The 18,105-nt window shown below is 40.6% G+C and overlaps 1 protein-coding gene across 3 annotated transcripts in view; it reads left to right on the top strand.

Moving 5' to 3' along the window:
• Positions 1-13,357, top strand: part of LOC125456221 (lysine-specific demethylase 4A) — a 68,663-nt gene extending 55,306 nt beyond the window's left edge. For all 3 annotated transcript variants that reach the window (XM_048539135.2, XM_048539137.2, XM_048539136.2), the window contains exons 19-22: positions 1,560-1,730; positions 2,203-2,322; positions 6,159-6,251; positions 10,660-13,357. In XM_048539135.2, coding sequence (XP_048395092.1) covers positions 1,560-1,730; positions 2,203-2,322; positions 6,159-6,251; positions 10,660-10,800 — 525 coding nt within the window. In that variant the 3' untranslated portion in view covers positions 10,801-13,357. The remainder of the gene's footprint in view (positions 1-1,559; positions 1,731-2,202; positions 2,323-6,158; positions 6,252-10,659) is intronic.
• The last annotated feature ends 4,748 nt before the right edge of the window (positions 13,358-18,105 follow it).

Raw genomic sequence — 18,105 nt, 5'->3', positions numbered from 1 at the left:
TCCTTCCTTTGGTGTATTGTTACAACTTTGCATTCGAGCAACTTTGGTAATTTTTAATCTCTGTAATGAGGGGCTTGTCCTCTGAGAGGCTATATAAATTAGACCAACATTCTCTGTTTAGAAGAATTAGTGATCTCATTGCAACTTAGAGGCATCTGAAAGAACCTGACCAAGTTCAGTCGAAGAAGTTGTTTCTGCTGGGGAATTTGCTGAAACCATGTCAGTGTTACAAAAGGGACCAGTCGTTTAGGATGGTGAATAGTGACACAAATGAAGAGGTTGAAAAATCGAGTTGAGCTCGATCTGCCTAAATCATATCAAATGGGCTGAGTGGGTTCAACAGTATGTTTACCATTTTTTAAAAAATAGGAGCATGCATAGGCCATCTGGTTCTTTGACCCTGCTGTAACATTCAGTAAGATCATGGCTGATCCAACTTTGTCATGTCCGCTTTCCTGCCTTTTACCCGTAACCCTTGATTTTCTTCTTCTGACAGAATCTATCTATCTCTCCGCCTCAAATATACCTAGAACTCCCCCACAGCTCTCTGTGGTAAGATGTTCCAAAGACACTCCATCCTTGAATGAAGAAATTCCTCCTCATCTCAGACTTGCATTAGTGCTAATGAGATCGTGATCAGATCGACAGTGGAACGAGGAGTGGCAGATGGAGTTGAAGTTAGATACATGAGATGTTGTATCTTGGTAAAGCAAACCAGGGCAGGACTTGTGTAGTTAATGGTAGGGCTCTGGGGGATGTTACCAAGCAAAGAGACCTACGAGTGCAGTTGAATCATTCCTTGAAAGTGGAGCTGTAGGTAGACAGGACAATGAAGGCGGCCTTTTGGCATGCTTACCTTCATTGGTCAGAATATCGTATAGAAATTGAGATGTCATGTTGCAGCTGTACAGGGCATTGGTGAGGCCTCTTTTAGAATACTATGTACAATTCTGGTCTCTTGGTGTAGGAAGGATTTTCTTAAACTTGAGAGGTTGCAGAAAAGATTTACGAAGATTTTGCTGGGCTTGGAGGGTTGAGTTACAGGGAGAGCCTGAATAGCCTTGAGCTTTTCTTCCCCTGGAGTGTCAGAGGCTGAGGGTTGACCTTTGAGGTTTATAAAATCATAAGGGGCAAAGACTGGGCGAATAGCCAAGGTCTTTTTCAGAGGGCAGGGGAGCCCAAACCTGGGGGACAGAGGTTTAAGGGGAGAGGAGCAAGATTTTAAAAAGGATCTCCTGGGTAACCTTTTCACACAGATGGTGGAGCATACATGGAACGAACTGCCAGAGGAAGTGGTGGAGACAGCATTTGCAAAAGGCACCTGGGTGGGAACCTGAATAGGAGGGGTTTAGAGAGATATGGGACAAATGCTGGCAAATGGAATGAGGTCAGATTAGGATGGCAAGTCAGCACAGACGTGTCTTTTCCTTGCTGAATGACTCTATGACTTTCTCTATTGTTAATGTGGTATTCAAAGTAGCTTCATATGTTATTGAATACATTCAGAATGAATGTATAAAAACAATGTTTTTAAAAGATTCTGATTTTACTTTGCACAGCGTGCCAAATTAGCTTTGAATGATATTGAAATTGGGCAAAAAGTCATCTCAAAGCACAAGAATGGACGCTTTTACCAGTGTGAGGTGGTAGGATTGACTAAAGAAACATTCTATGAAGTGAATTTTGATGATGGATCCTTCAGTGACAACTTGTATCCAGAGGATATTGTGGTAGGTGGAAATTTTTTCCAGTACATTTTCTGAAAAAAATTTTGCCTGAAATTTAATACAATTTTCATGATGCGTGTAAAGTTTTTAATCTGCAGTTTGTACAATTCTCTTATCACGATAATGAATCAGCATCTTGAATTGTTTACTGAGAATTTGCATGATACCTCAATAAATATTGGGAATTTTTGAGTTTGGTCATAAGCAGGCTTCTGTGGTGCTTCTATTCAGCTTTTGTTTTATTATCATGAAATTGTTACACAGATAACAATATTAGGTGGGTGTCCATTGTACCTGTTTCATGCCATTGAAATGAAGACAATTCAATGTTTTTCTGCTGAAGAATATCTTGATATAAATGTTGCATTATAATACTTTTCATCTAATGCCAATTAAATTTACATGTTCTAAAGTTGAACCTAGACAACTCCACTTGAGTAGAAATCTAATTCTTGTATTTGCTGCTGATTTTCAGAGCCGGGACTGCCTTGGTTTGGGACCCCCTGCAGGGGGGGAGGTTGTACAAGTGAGATGGACTGATGGTCTGGTTTATGGGGCCCAATTTGTAGCATCGCATGTTATACAGCTCTATCAGGTATGAAATAGGGTACTAGTATATTGTGCGTACAGTAATAAGTCTTGAGTATGAATGCTTGTGTGTGTTTAACTCGGGATAGTTATTGTGGAATACTTGGTGTCTAATCCAAACTAATCATTTGAATTAGAAATAAACTGCAAAGTTGAATTCGGGTGAATCATTTAAAGCAGTTGACGTGCAACCAGGATATGGACTGTATGTGTTGAGATTAGCATTCGTAGAAAATATTTTCTCTCCTTGGCTGGACAACACCTTTTTAAATACTTGTCAAACTAATATATTACATGGTATACCTCAAAGCAATTAGTTCAGTAATTCAGATCTATTTATGTAAGATTAACGTTGAATGTTGAATTTTTGACTAAAGATGAGTTGTGGTCAAGATAATAAAATGTGAGGCTGGATGAACACAGCAGGCCAAGCAGCATCTCAGATGCTGCTTGGCCTGCTGTGTTCATCCAGCCTCACATTTTATTATCTTGGAATCTCCAGCATCTGCAGTTCCCATTATCTATGAGTTGTGGTCAAAACAGGTTTTGTCAACCTTTTGTTACCAGTCCCTTGGTCCTTGATACAAAAACTTGGCACATGCACAAACACGTGTACTATAAAACAAGTATTCAGAAGTGAAAGTATGTTTATATGTGGCTTTCCGTATGGAGAGGTGATGGCCTAGTGGTATTATCACTAGACTGTTAATTCAGAGATCCAGATAATCTGTGCACCCAGATTCAGATCCTGCCATGGCAGATAGAACTTGAATTCAATTTTTAAAAAAGGGTCTGGAATTAAAAGTCTGATGATGGCCGTGAAATTGTTATTTGTTTTTGGACAATCTGGTTCATTAGAGTCCATTTTTAGGGAATAGGGAAGGAAACTGCTGTCGTACATGTTCTGGCTGCACAAGACCCAAGACCCACATCAATATAGTTGACTCTTTAACTGCCCTCAGGCAGTTAGGAGTTAGCAACAAATCTTAGCCTAGCAGGAAACACCCATATCCTGTGAATGTCTTCTGGTTTTAAAATCTCTCTTGTTTTTGCACATGAATTACAAGAAGTGAAAATGCAGGTCTGGCAAATAACTAGGAAAGCTTTTATGACAAAGTGACTACAGCATAAGAATGAAGACATTTTGCTGCAATGGCACGTGGTTTTGGTGGGACCATACCTGGAGCACTTCAGATTTTTAGTCTCTAACTAAGGAAGAATATAGTGGCTTTAGAAGAAGTTTACTAACAATTTACTAGGTCGATTCCTGAGATTCAAGGACAAGAAATTAAATAGATTGTCTTTATTCCCCGAATTCTTAAAAAATTTAGTTGAAATTTGGAAATTTTTCATGGAACTTGGCACATGTTGAAAGGATGTGCCTGCTAGCAGTGGAACCTAGAAGTAGGGTAAAATTAGGGGAAAGATAATTACAATTCTCTTGGGCAAGAACTGGGTAACATAAATGGGAACAGATGCAGTCAGGGAAGAGCACTATTGAAATGTGGAGTGAGTTTGTTTTGTCTGTCTGTGTTTGTCAGTTTGTTTAATGCATACTACATGTGCTAGATATGTTTGTCCCTAGCAGGCAGGGAAGATGCGGCCGAGTGAGGGATCCTTCATTCTCGAGAGGTCAAATGACTGGTTAAGAGGAAGAAGGATGCTTATGTAAAGTTTAGGAAACCAGGAACGGAAAAGGCTGTCAAGGGATACAAGTTATCCGGGAAGGAGCTGAAGAAAGAGCTTAGAGCTAATAGGGGGTATGAAAAAACCTTGGCAGATAGAACCAAGGAAAACTCCAAGGCTTTTTACATGTACATGAGGAATAAGAGAATGTCCAGAGAAAGGGTAAGACCGATCAAAGATTGTAAAGGGAATTTTTGCACAGAGCCTAAAAGAGAAGAGGTCCTTTAATGAATACTGTTCTTTGGTATTCACAACTGAGATGGACCTTGTTGTAGAGGAGGACAGTGTGAAACAGGCAGGTAGGTTTGAGAAGGTCGATGTTAGTAAAGAAGTTCAGCTAAGAACTCTGAGGAAGTTGAAGACGGATAAGTCCCCCGGGCCTGATGGGATTTATCCAAGGATTCTATGGGAAGTGAGAGACGAGATCACGGGGCCTTTGGCGATGATCTTTTCATCCTCACTCCCCAATGGTGTAATGCTGGAAGATTGGAAAGAGACAAACGTCATTCCCATGTTCAAAAAAGGGAATAGGGGTAACCCCAGAAATTATAGGCCAATTAGTCTTAGTTCCGTGTTGTGCAAATTATTGGAAAGGGCTCTAAGAGATGGGATTTATAATCACTTGGAAAGGCACAGTTTGATTCGTAATCATCAGCATGGATTTGTGAGGGGTAGATCATGCCTCTCAAACCTTAGTGAATTCTTTGAAGAGGTGACCAAACACATGGATGAAGGTCGAGCAGTGGATGTGGTAATACATGGATTTAAGTGAGGCCTTTGATAAGGCTCCCCATGTAGGCTCATGCAGAAGGTAAGGAGGCATGGGATAGGGTAAATGCGGCAGATTGGATTCAAAATTGGCTGACCCTTAGACGAAAGGGTGGTAGTGGACGGAAAATATTCAACATGGTGCTCAGTTACAGGTGGTGTACCACAAGGATCTGGTCTGGGTCCTCTTCTAATTGTGATTTTTGTAAATGATTTGGATGCAGGAATGGAAGGGTGGATTAGTAAGTTCAGGGACAATACGAAGGTGGGTCGCGTTGTACACAGTGCAGAGGGCTGTTCTCGGTTACAAAGGGACATTGATAGGATGCAGAGCTGGGCTAAGAAATGGCAGATGGAGTTTAACCCTGATAAGTGTGAGGTGATTCATTTTGGAAGGACAGACTTGAAAGCAGAATACAGGGTCAACAGAAAGATTCTTGGCAGTGTGGAGGAACAGAGGGACCTTGGGGGTTCGTGTCCACAGTTCTCTGAAAGTTGCCCCCCAGGTGGATATAGTTGTTAAGAAGGCGTATGGTGCATTAGCTTTCATTAATAGAGGGATTGAGTTCAAGAGCCATGAAGTTATGCTCCAGCTATACAAAAGCCTGGTTCGGCCACATCTGGAATATTGTGTTCAGTTCTGGTAGCCTCATTACAGGAAAGTTGTTGTGTAGGTGTTGGAAAAGTTGCAGAGGAGATTTGCCTGGAATGAAGGGAAGGTTTTGCGAGGGAAGAACGACTAAAGATGAGAGGTGACTTGGTGGTGTAGAAACTGATCAGAGATACAGATAGAGTAGACAGCCAGAGACTTTTTCCTCAAGTGGAGGTAGCTATTATGAGGGGTCATCATTTTAAAGTGAGTGGACATAGAGGTAGGGGAGATGTCAGAGGTAGGTTCTTTACTCGGAGTGGTAGGGTTGTGGAATGCGTTGCCGGAGAGGGTAGTGGAGCCAGCCTCTGGCATTTAGGCGGGTATTAGATAGGCGTATGAATGATAGTATAACGTAGCCTTGGAGGTTAAATAGACCTTAGGATTAGGGTAAAAGATCGGCACACATCGTGGGCCAAAGGGCCTGTACTGTGCTGTTCTATTGTGTTCAATGTTCTAACTGGGGATCACAGCCTCTTAATAAGAACTTGGTGATTTTAGTAAAAAGTTGTAAATCTTTGGTATTCCCTACCCCAGTGTCATGAAATATATTTTTGGGCGCAGTGAATTGAGATACTGCAGGAAAGAATAATGTGGTCATTTTGGATTACCAAACAGGACGAAATGGCCACCTGCCTCAATGAAGTTGTTTTATCTGTTCACTCCTGAGTTGAATTTTTTTGACTGGTTTGGCACATCATTTCCCAGTGCACACCTGACTCTCTTGCCTATCCATTCAGGTTGAATTTGAAGATGCATCTCAACTAATGGTGAAGAGAGAGGATGTGTACACTCTTAATGAGGAACTCCCCAAAAAAGTAAAGTCCAGGCTGGTTAGTATTTCATCATTTTGCTATTACATGCCAACCACCAGAGTACACTTCTTACTGTTCTGGATCCTGCTCAATTTCTTTAACCCCCTGAAAGGAAATTAATAACTGTCTAACAATTTTCCAGCATGTACAATATTTTGCCTTTATTGAAATGTGTATACTTGGGAGTAGAATGTTTAGTCCCGAAGAGCCTGCTGCACCATTTTGCAAGGATCATGGCTGATCTGAATGTAACCTCAGATTTGCATTTCAGTTACCCTGATAACCTTTCACAACTTGCTGAACAATTATTCATCTACCTCTTGGATATTGAAGGTCTCTACTTGCTCCATCTTTTCAGACAGAGTTCTGAAATCACTCGAGCCTCCAAGAAATTTGTCTCATCTCTGCATTGAATGTGCAACTCTGATTTTAAACAGTGATCTCTAGATGTAAATTCACCCACAAGAAGAAACAATTTCCTGGAAATATTCATCCATAAATCCAGTAAAGGTAACATTAATGTGCTCTACATTGGCCTGGCAAGAATTATTGCTTATCCCTAATTGCCCTTGACACTGTGGTGGTATGCTGCATTCTTGAACCATTGATTTAAAACTTACTAGCCATACCTTCTGTATTCACACCAAATCATTTATATAAAATGACGAAAAGCAGTGGACCCAGCTCTGATTCTTGTGGCACACTGCTGGTCACAGACCTCCAGGCCAGGAAAAAAACCACCTCCTCCACCCTCTCTTGCTGTCAAGCTAATTTTGTATCCTATTGACAAATTCTCCTTGAATCCCACGTGATTTAACTTTAGATTCCCTAGACTGTGGAAGCAAGCCCTTCGGCCCAACAGGTCCACACCGCCCCTTGGAGATTTCATTTGGTTGCGAGGTCACCAGCTCTGTCTATCGCTTGCTACTTGTGCTGATTGGCACACAACTAGTCCTATTTGGTAGCTCCACCAGGTTGACATCTCATTTTTAGAAATGACTGGCATACCCTTGTGCACTCCCCACTGAACTAGGGTAAATTCCCTGGCTAAATGGTAATGGTTGAGAGGGGGATTATGCTGGGTCATGAGGTTACAAGTTGTGCTGGAGTACAATTCTGCTGTTTGCCCACAGTGCTTCATGGATGCTGTCTTCAGTTGCTAGATTTGTTTGAAGTCTGTCTGATTTAGCACAACGGTAGAGCCACAAAACACAGTGGACGGTATTCTTAATGTGAATGTGGGACTTTGTCTCCACAAGGACTATATAGTGGCCACCCTTAACAGTACTGTCATGGACAAATGCACCTGCAGTCACCAGGTTGGTAAAAGACCATAAGACAGGAGTAGAAATTAAGCCATTCAGCCCATTGAGTCTGCTCCACTATTCAATCATGGCCGATAAGTTTCTCAATCCAATTGTCTCATCTTCTCCTCATAACCTTTGATCCCCTTGACAGTCAAGAACCTATCTATCTCTGTCTTGAATATATTCAGTGACCTGGCCTCCCCAGCCTTCTGTGGTAGTGAATTCTTCATATTCACCACTGTCTGGCTGAAGAAGTTTCTCCTCATCTCTGTTCTAAAAGGTCTTCCCTTTACACTAAGGCTGTGCCCTCAGGTCCTAGTCTCTCCTTCCCAGCATCCACTCTGTCCAGGCCATTCAGTATTATCTACATTTCAATTAGATTTCCTCCCCCCCCACCCCCTCATCCTTCTAAATTTCATTGAGCATGGACCCAGAGTCCTCAAACATACCTCATATCTTAAGCTTTTCATTCCTGGGAGCATTCTTGTGACCCTTCTCTGAACCCACTCCAGGGCCATTACAACTTTCCTGAGATATGGGGCCCAAAACTGCACACAATGCACCAAATGCAGCCTGACCACAGTCTTATAAAGCCTCAGTAGTACATCCCTGCTTTTTTATTCATATCCTTTCAAAATAAATGCCAATGTTGCATTTGCCTTCCTAACTACTCACTCAACCTGCAAGTTTACCTTGAGAGAATCCTGGACTAGAATTCCAAAGTCTCTCTGCACTTCAGAATTCTGAATTTTCTCCTCATTTGGAAAATAGTCCATTCTTCTATTCTTCTTGTCAAAGCGCATGACCTCACTTTCCCATGTTGTATGCCATCTGCCACTTTGCCCACTCTCCTAACCTGTTCAAATCCTTCTGCAGCCCCCCCACATCCTCAGTACTACCTGACCCTGTACCTATCTTTGTGTAAGATGAGGACAAGAATATTGTTCCTTCTCTGGTTCTTTGACTACTGCAGACCCAGTTTAGTAGTTACGTCTTTTAGGACCTGATAACCATGGTCAATAGTGGTGCTGAGCTGCTGGTGGTGGTCGCTTTTGGAAATCCTCCACCCAGAGTGCATTTGCATCCTTGCCATGTGCTTCACCCAAGTGTTATTCAGCTTGAGGAAATGCTGATTCATCAGCCGAGGGTGAACCTGACATGGTAATCAGCAGAGGCTTCCTTGCCCATATTAAACTAAAACCATGAGACTTCATGGGGCCCAGTCAATGTTGAGGACTCACGGCAACTCCCTCCTGATAGTATATCCCTGTGCTGGATCTGTCCTTCCAGTGGACGGAATGTATCCAGGTATCATGTCATCTGGGACATTGTCAGGCATGATTCCATGAGTATGACTGTCATGCTGTTACTTGAGTCATCTGTTAGACAATCTCCCAGTTTTGGCACGATACCCCAGATGTTAGCAATGGAAGACTTTTTGGTAGGATCGAGTCTGTTTCTGCCATTCTTTTCCAGTGCCGAGGCTGATGTCAGGTTGTCCGGTTTCACTACTTTCTTGAGACTTTGTAGCAATTGATACTACTGATTGACTTGCTAAGCCATTTCAGAGGACAGTTGAGAGTCAGCCACATTGCCGTGGCACTGAAGTCACATGCAGGCCAGATGAGGTGAAGATGAAAGATTTACTTCCCTGAAAGACATTAGTGGACTTAACTGGGCAAGTTAAGGATATTCCATATATTTCTAGCTTGTGCTTTTGAGATGGCAGATGGGGTTTTTTGAAGTCGGAAGGCTAGTTACTCACTACACAATTCCAAACCTCTGACCTGCTGTTGTAGCAACAGTTTGTGAATAGTCCAGTTCAGTTTCTGGTTAGTGGTGTTCCCCATGATGTTCATAGTGGGGATTCATGGATGATCATTGAACTTGAAAGGGCCTAGGACACTACCTTCAGGAGCCCTTGCAGTAATGACCTGGAGCTGCGTGGAGTGACGTCCAACAACCATAACTGTCTTCCTTTTTTGCTGTGTATGACTCCAGCCAGTGGAGACTTTTCACTGTGATTCAACTTTGGGGTTCCATGACGCTGTACATGGTCAAACGTGGCCCCCTTGACTTAGAATCACAGAATCCCTACAGTGTGGAAGCAGGCCATTCAGTCCATCTAGTTCACACTGACCCTGAAGAGCATCCTCCAACCCTTTGCCTATCCCTCTAACCTTGCATTTTCCAATAGCTAATCTGCCGAGCCTGCGTAGCCCTGGGTACTGTGGACAGTTTGGCGTGTTCAATCCACCTAACTGGAACGTCTTACGACTTCTTGACTTCAGTTTTGTAATTCATGTTTGAACCAAGGCAGTAAAGTGGTCATGTCCTCAAGGACCTTGATTAAGCCCAAACTGAGCATCAGAGAGCAGATTATTGCTGGATAGCACTGTTTAAGACTGCTTCAATCACGTTGGTAATTGAGAAGACTGGCTGACAGGGTTGTTCTGTATATTGTACAGATTAATTTGGAAACTGTAATGTGTAGCTGTCAGTGTTGTAGCTGTGCTGGATTAGCGTGGCTCGGGCCACAGCAAGTTCTCGAGCACAAACTTCGAGCTATTCCTGGAATTCTGTCAGGGTCCATAGCCTTATGATCGGCAGCACATTCAGCCCATTTCATGATATCGTCAGCGTGGAGAGAATCGCATTGGCTAAAGGCAAGCATTGTGATGCTAGAGATCTTTAGAGGATGGATCATCCACTTGGTACTTCAGGCTGAAAATTGTTGCAAGTGCTTCAGCCTCCTCTTGTACTGATGCATTGGGCACCCCTATCATTGAGGATGGGATGTTCGTGGACTGTGAGCTCATTCAGTGAGCCCTAATGAGGTGGCCAAGTACAAGTCAATGTCTTTCTTTCTCCTGCCCTCCTCCCTCACCAAATAAATTGTGGTGGTTTTTAACTGGTGTTAAGACTATTCACTTAGTGTTACTTTCACTTTTGTATAGGAATAATACTGCATGTGAACATTTAACAAAGTTTATAGTTATATATTTTAAAATGTCAATGTTTTATTTGTGAAAACAAGCCAGATGAAGATCTTGTCTTCCTTGTCCCACAGTGAGAATTTCACAAAGTTTTAAAAATGACACATCTTGTTTGTTTTGCAGTCTGTCGCATCTGACATGCGATTCACTGGAATTTTTGCAGAAGAAGATGTTGCTCCAGTGACAAAGCGACAGCGAGTTCTGAACTCCAGATATCGTGGGGACTATGTTGAGCCATCTCTCTACCGTGCAATTATGGAATAAAGTTGCTATGATTACAGAAACTGTTCAGAACATGACCTATGGAAGCCATTGTGACAGATGTTGGTTTTCATATCTGGTTGTATTGTAGATACGTCAAAGCAGTTGAGGTGCAGCTGAATTCTAATCCATTTTGGTGGCAAAACTACCAAGGGTACCTCGTTATTCGCAACACTCCCATTGAACTTGAATATTGAATATCATGGGATTCAGCAAAGCTGTTTTCAGGTGTTTTTTGCTCTGGAGTCTTGCATTTTTAAACCGCAAATAATCAGGATCAAGGAATGCCTTTAATGGAGTCTTCAGTGGGCTAGAAATAGGACTGCGAAAAAAGTCTTTCGGTTCGATTTCAACACTAACATCCATGTTCAGAATAAAAAATGCATTTACATTTTTAATACACTTTAATACTGCTGATCCCTGTTTGGTAAATGTCATTAACATCTACATTCAACTACCAGTTAAAACCTATCGCATACCTGGTCTGTTGAACATAAAAGTACTAACTTTGAAGATTGATTGACGCATGGCTGTTTAACCATAGGCATAGAAGCATTCCCTCTGTATATAGGCTGTGAAGTTCTGGAAATTGTGAATGGGTTTTCACCATATCCAGTCATTAGCCCAAAACTAGGGCCCTCACTGGTGCTTGAGTTAAAACTCTTACCTGTATTTATAGGGGAAGTCTTAACCATATAGGTTGGCTGATATGATTAGACACAAGGTTTTTAAAAGTTTCACCCCCATACCTCAAATATAGCGGTTTATTCAGTGTTCATAACAGAAATAAACAGAAAATTGATATTGACTGGTAAGTGTTAATGATAAAGTGGCAAATGATTTATGAATGACCCTCCCAAACCAAAATTCCGGCTGCCCAAATTGCTCTTAAGATGTCCCCATCTTTGTGAACCTCATGTACTGATAGACTTGCGTGCTGTTTTTACTTGTGTCACAAATTATATTTGTTTATTCAATGAATTATTAAATTTTATTCCAATATTCTTGCAAACTCAATTGCAGTGTAAAATGCTCCTTTCAGTTACTTTATTGGTTTAGTGTAGACTGTAGAAACAGACATTGGACAAATGCCACAAATTTACTCTTTTTTTTTATATTGAAACCATGGTGTATGTTCCATTTGGGCCAAATACAAAGTTGTATGCAAATATTAATAGCCATGGTAGCTGGTTTAATGGAATGGCCCTTTTTGAAGTTTACTCTGATATTTATTGGGTTGTATCAGTGCCATCTGCTGTTGAGTGAGAGAGTTGGTAGAACAGTAGAACCGAACAGGTTGTTATCTTAAAAATTTAACTAATAGACCTAGAAAATCCAGTTGTTCAGTGACTGCATTGTATGTTTTCTTAAAAGTCTCATTGCATCTAAGTTAATCAGTACGACTCTTTGTTCAGTCTGTGCTACTTCTATTTAAAAGAAGAAATGTAAGTGAATTTGAAAACTATTTTGAAACTGTGAACAAAAAAGTTTAATTAACCGGAAAAGAAAATGAAATGCTAGTATGAAATATATAATTGGCAGCCATAATTCAATACTTACTTTCGCTTCTTTTAAAAAAAAAAAGCAAACTTAAAACTTTCTAAACTATTTTTATTCACCTTGGTTCTTTTTAAGTTATTAGTAGCATCCCCATTTTAACCCATCACCTTTGATCCCACATTTCAGAAGAATTATTCTTCCAAAAATGACATGACTCCACTCTAAGAGCAGAATACTGTAGATGCCAGTGATCTAAAACAAAATAGTGTTTGCTGCCTGGCAGCAAGAGTTTCTCCAGCATTTTCTGTTTTTATTTCATACTTCCAGCATCCACAGTATTCTGATTTTATTTGTAGATCTAGTTATATCCAGAACCTTGTATTTTCTGTTGTAGTTTGCAAATATGGTCACAGTGATGGCAAATATTGCTTTCCTAATATTGATGTGGATACAAGAAACATATCTGATATTTGCTTGTGTACTTTCTATTTCAGCACTTTCTTAAATTGTTGTTCAACCCCTCTTTAAATGATCAGTCTCCTTAATGACGCTCTCTTAAGTGAAGGAGTCCTACATCTCTCTATCACTTGATGTTCTGCTACGATGGAAGACAGCTGGTGCAACCTATTATAAATTGTGATCTTTTTGAAAGATGAGTAATTTCTCAATAAATTTAACAGCTGTTCATACGTTTTGAAAACTATTGGCTCTTTGAGTTTAATGTTACTTCACAAGTTTGCTTTCTATTGCATCTCCCCTATTTTGAAAAAAACCATCTTAAAACTTCTTGTGGAATGATTTTTGCATTCCCCATATACCCCCAATCCCATCCCCCATTTCTCTTCTTTAAACATGTTTTAAATCATTGTGTCTAATCTGAGGCCTACAGTCTACACTACAACCACCTCAGGAGTCTGTACAGTAATTGATTGTATTGATCTATGAAAATGACTGTGTATTAGTTCAAACAACCATGAAGTTTAAATGGCTTGCTGTGATTGTTTAGGAAAATAAGACACCTTGAAATGATTTGCAGTTAATAAATGTTTTTTGTCTTTGATTCTGCTTTGTTCCAATCCAGACTTTAGGTATACTACTAATTCTATAACATATTTCTCTACTTGTGCTAAAATTCACTTTTTGGTTTTTTTTTCAATTTTGTCAATACTGGGCTAATTAATGTAATTTTCTTGCTCTGGGGAAGGAGAGAGGGCAAGAGTTGTTGGGTGAAAAAGATTCCTTTAGTAAATTTATATAATCAACACTGTGTAACTTGTGAAATAAGCACCCATATTTTCTAATGGCTGTATCCTATGAGAGAATGCAAAATCAGAAGCTATAATTGATTTTGTGAAGGGTCTATAGCTGGCATCACTGAAAGTATATCTTTTAATACCCAGCAACCTCTTCAGCAAGGATACAAATGTTTCCATATCCTAAATAGATGTTTCTTTGACAACATTATTGGTAAAAGAGAAAATGTTGACTTGTTTTTTGGATTCTCTGAACTAACATAAATCTAACTGAAAGCTTTCAAATTAATTTTTTTGATAAATGATGTTCTAAGACTAACTGGACACATTGAAACGGGACCACACTTACAATGAAGCAATATCCCACAGAGAATAAAATAAGCTAGCCTTGCATAAAGGAGAAATGTTGCAGCTCTCTCCCATGTTTGTTTCACAGGCAATTTCAAATTCTAATGCCCTTTCAAAGAAAATAATCTGACTAAACAATAATTGATTACACTCTCTGATCACAAAATGTGTATCTAGATGAGTGGAAAGAGTTGCATTCTGGTGCCTAACCCACTGATTTTTGTTTTAAATATAAATGAAATTGCCAGCTGGTGGTATGGTTTGACAGCTGAAATGGCTTATTTGAATTTTTGTCATGTTTTTACAATACAGCTTCTTTTAACAGTCTTATTAACTGTTTTTTGATCTTCAGCTACTGCTCTATATTTCAACGCAGGTGATAGAATTTAAATTCACCTAACAGTTCTGCATTTGAAATGATGATCATGAATTATCATCATTGCCATTTAGAACCCATCTGGTTCATGAAAGTTAGTTATTTTAGGAAGGAAGTGATCCATGCCTGGTCTGGTCTAGATGTGACTCCAGACCCCTGCAATGATTCCTCTGCCTTTTGTTTGATAACCTTTTTTTAATTGCTTGATTTCAGTGGGATGGTGTATTTTCAAATATGGATCCTGCAGAAATGATATGTGCCTTTAAATCCAACTGTGATTCTTCAATGCAGAATAATTGGGGGAAAGCAAACTACATCCCCTCTTTTCCAAGGATCCGTATCCTTCTGCTCTCCACCCATTCATGTACCTGCCTAGATACATCATAAATGACACTATTATGCCAGCCTTTACCACCTCCGCTGGCAACATGTTCCAGGCACCCACCACCCTCTGTGTAAAGAACTTTCCCCATATATCTCCCTTAAACCTTTTCCCCTCTCACCTTGAAATCATGACCCCCCCTAGTAATTGAGTCCCCTGCTCTGGGGAGGAAAAAGCTTCTTGCTATCAGTATGGGATTTAAATGTCCAGCAGAACAGACAACCACTTTGACAGCGCCTGTGAAAGGGTAAATGTGTGGGAAGGGTGCCAAGTACATGACTGAGGGAGATGTGTGGGGCCAGCAAGGGGGTGGGATGTGTCCTGGGCTGGTGGGTTGAGGACGTTATGAGGAGGATCCTGGGGAGGTGGATGAGAAAGAAAGGATGCCAGCACTCCTGTACCTCTAGTTCAGTTGTTTATTCATCCAGCAAACTTTGCACCCACTGAACAAGGATGCCACAACTATTGGATAAGGACAAAGACAAGGCAGTATACTCCAAGTACCCCCTTGTCTGCCTAACTCAGTCTACAATCACTAACCAGATAAGACTAAATTTACTAAAGAGTTGTGACTGCCTCCCAAGAATCTAGCTAACTCTTCCTGTCCTTGATCTCCTGTAACATTTGTATTTTGAACTCCTGCTCAACAGTACCTGGAAATACAGACACTTGTGTTATGAAGGGTCTTTAAAATCCCGATACTCAAGTAATGTTAATGTGGAGAAAACATGGATCTTTTCAGTTCTGCAAAGGAAATTTTTGTTTTAAATCAGTCATTTTGAACATAGAGTGGAAAAAGTCTTGGGGAGGTCATTAAGGTATTTGCTGACCACCAGAGAGGGAGGGTCAAAAGTAGGTTCATGTGAACAGAGAGGATGTCTACAAAAGCAGAGGTGCTGTTTTAGGCAGCCTTTCATGAGTATGTTCAGTGACCTCCACAATAAACAAAAAGAAAAATCAAAACCTATGGCGTACCAAACTACGTTTCATTCTGTGATCTGACATGTCTAATCACATCAGCTGGGATCTTATCACTTATTGGCAATATTGTTCACAAACTTGTGTTGCAGTTGGGACATGGAGGTGCTGGTGTTGGACTGGGGTGGACAAGATCAGAAATCACATAACACCAGGTTATAGTCCAACAGGGATAACAAGGTGTAGAGCTGGACGAACACAGCAGGCCAAGCAGCATCAGGAGCAGGAAAGCTGACATTTCGGGCCTCGACCCTTTCTGGCCTGCTGTGTTCATCCAGCTCCAAACCTTGTTATCTCATTCTCCAGCATCTGCAGTTCCTACTATCTCTATAGTCCAAGAGGCCGATTTGAAAACATGCTTCTTTAGCTGGGACACCACTGGCAATGCCACCCATATGTAACAGGCTTGCTTTATGTAAATTCAAAACTTACACTACAGGCATTGACGGTACTTTAAGTGTTTGTTTCCAATTTATTTAATTGGACAGCATATACTTGTGTGCTGACCAGTGAATTTTCTCCATTTTATCATTGTTTTGGCTGTCATGAGGTAATCATGCTGGCACTAGGCAATGGCCTAGTCGTATTATTGCTGGACTATTAATCCAGAGACCCAGATATTGGAATTTGAATTCAATAAATATCTGGAATTAAGAATCTAATGATGACCATGAATCCATTATCGATTGTCCAAAAAATCCATCTGGTTCACTGATGCCATTAGGGGAAGGAAACTGCCATCCTTACCTGGTACGGCCTACATGTGACTCCAGCCCCGCAGCAATGTGATTGACTGCTTAACTGCCCTCTGGGCTATTAGGGATGGGAATAAATGCTGCTTAGCCAGTGATCCCCTCATCCCGTGAATGAATAGATTTAAAAAAAAACTTGATGTATCCAAAAAAACACAGTTAAACAGCAGGGGGAGCCAAGAAACAGCAGGAATACAGAACAGCTCATAAAAGATTATTGTGAACTGCTTTATTTAATTGCTGCAACCCGGTGGGTTTCCCTTAATGTTTAGTAAGTGCCATGGTTTTGACCTGGCAGCAGTAAAGAAATGGTAATGTAAGATGGTATGTGGATTGGAGGGGAAGTTGTAAGTGGTGATGCTCCCTGGCGACTACCACCTTTTGCCTTTCTAGATGGTGGGGTTTCTTGGTGAGTTATTGTAGTTCTTGTAGATTTTCCATTTGGTGAGGAAGGGAGTAAATGTTAGAAGTGCTTGGCTGGGCACCAATCAAGTGAGGTACTGGATTGCTTCAAGTGTTGGAACTGCTGCAAGTAAATGGAGATTATATACCAGATGCCTGACTTGTGCTTTTTAGATGATAAGTGGGTTTTGGGGAAATAGGAGGTGCATTACTCACTACAATTTTCATTCACTGACTTCTTGTAGCCGCAGTATTTATATAGGTCATACAGTTCAGTATCGAATCAATAATAGCACACAGGATGCTGATATTAAAAAATTCTGCAGTGGATCAGTGACTTTGCAGCTGAAGCCTAAATGCTGTCTCAGTAATGCTACTTGTGGACAGACTATTTTGTTGTCTATGAAGTTACAAAAGAATGCTTGCTGAAAATTTTAAAATTCTCAAAAGGAAGCAACCAAGAAGGTTTGAGGGCACAGCAGTAGACATTGTTTACTCTGACTTTGGTAAGCTTGACAAGGTTACATGTGGTAGACTAATTAATATAATTAGATCATGTGGGCTTCAGGGTGAGCTTGCCAATTAGATACAAAGTTTGGCTTAGCCACAGCAGACAGTGTTGGAGGAGGATTGTTTTTCAGACTGTAGGCCAGCAGTGTTCTATAGGGTTTGGTCTGGGTCCACTTGTTTGTTATTCTCATCAAAATCATTTATATAAATATGACTTCAGTAAGTTTGCGGATGACACCAAAATTGATGGTAGAGTGAACAGTGAAGAGAATAATCTAAGATTGCAAGGATCGTGCACAACTGGGTCAATGTGCTGAAAAGTGGCAAATGGAGTTTAATTTGAATAAGTGTGAGAAATTGCATTTTGAAAAAACACATGGCAGGATTTGTACAATTAGATGTCGTGTTGTAGAATCCCTAGAGACACCTAAGGGTTCAGCTACATAATTCTTTTGAAGTTTGCATAACATATAAACAGGGTAGTTAAGGTGTTTAACATGCTTGCCTTTATGGCTCAGACCTTTTTGAGCATAACGTTTGGGACATCGTGTTGAAGTTGTACAGGGTGTTGGTAAGGCCTCTTCTGGAGAACTGTATATCGTTTGGTTTGCCCTGTTTTTTGTTTTTAGAAGGATACTATTAAGCTGGAATGGGTTCAGAAAAGATTTAACAGGATGTTGCTGGGAATGCGCGGTTCGAGTTTGATGAATAGCCTGGGACTTTTTTTCACTGGACCCTGGGAGGTGGAGTAGTGACCTTACAAAGGTTTACAAAATCATGAGGGGTAAAGAGAAGGTAACTGGCAGG

The sequence above is a fragment of the Stegostoma tigrinum genome, chromosome 8 (assembly GCF_030684315.1).
Source record: "Stegostoma tigrinum isolate sSteTig4 chromosome 8, sSteTig4.hap1, whole genome shotgun sequence".
In the NCBI taxonomy this organism is placed as follows: Eukaryota; Metazoa; Chordata; class Chondrichthyes; order Orectolobiformes; family Stegostomatidae; genus Stegostoma; species Stegostoma tigrinum.
Note: the sequence above shows the minus strand (reverse complement) of the source record. Positions and strands in the feature narration are given on the sequence as shown.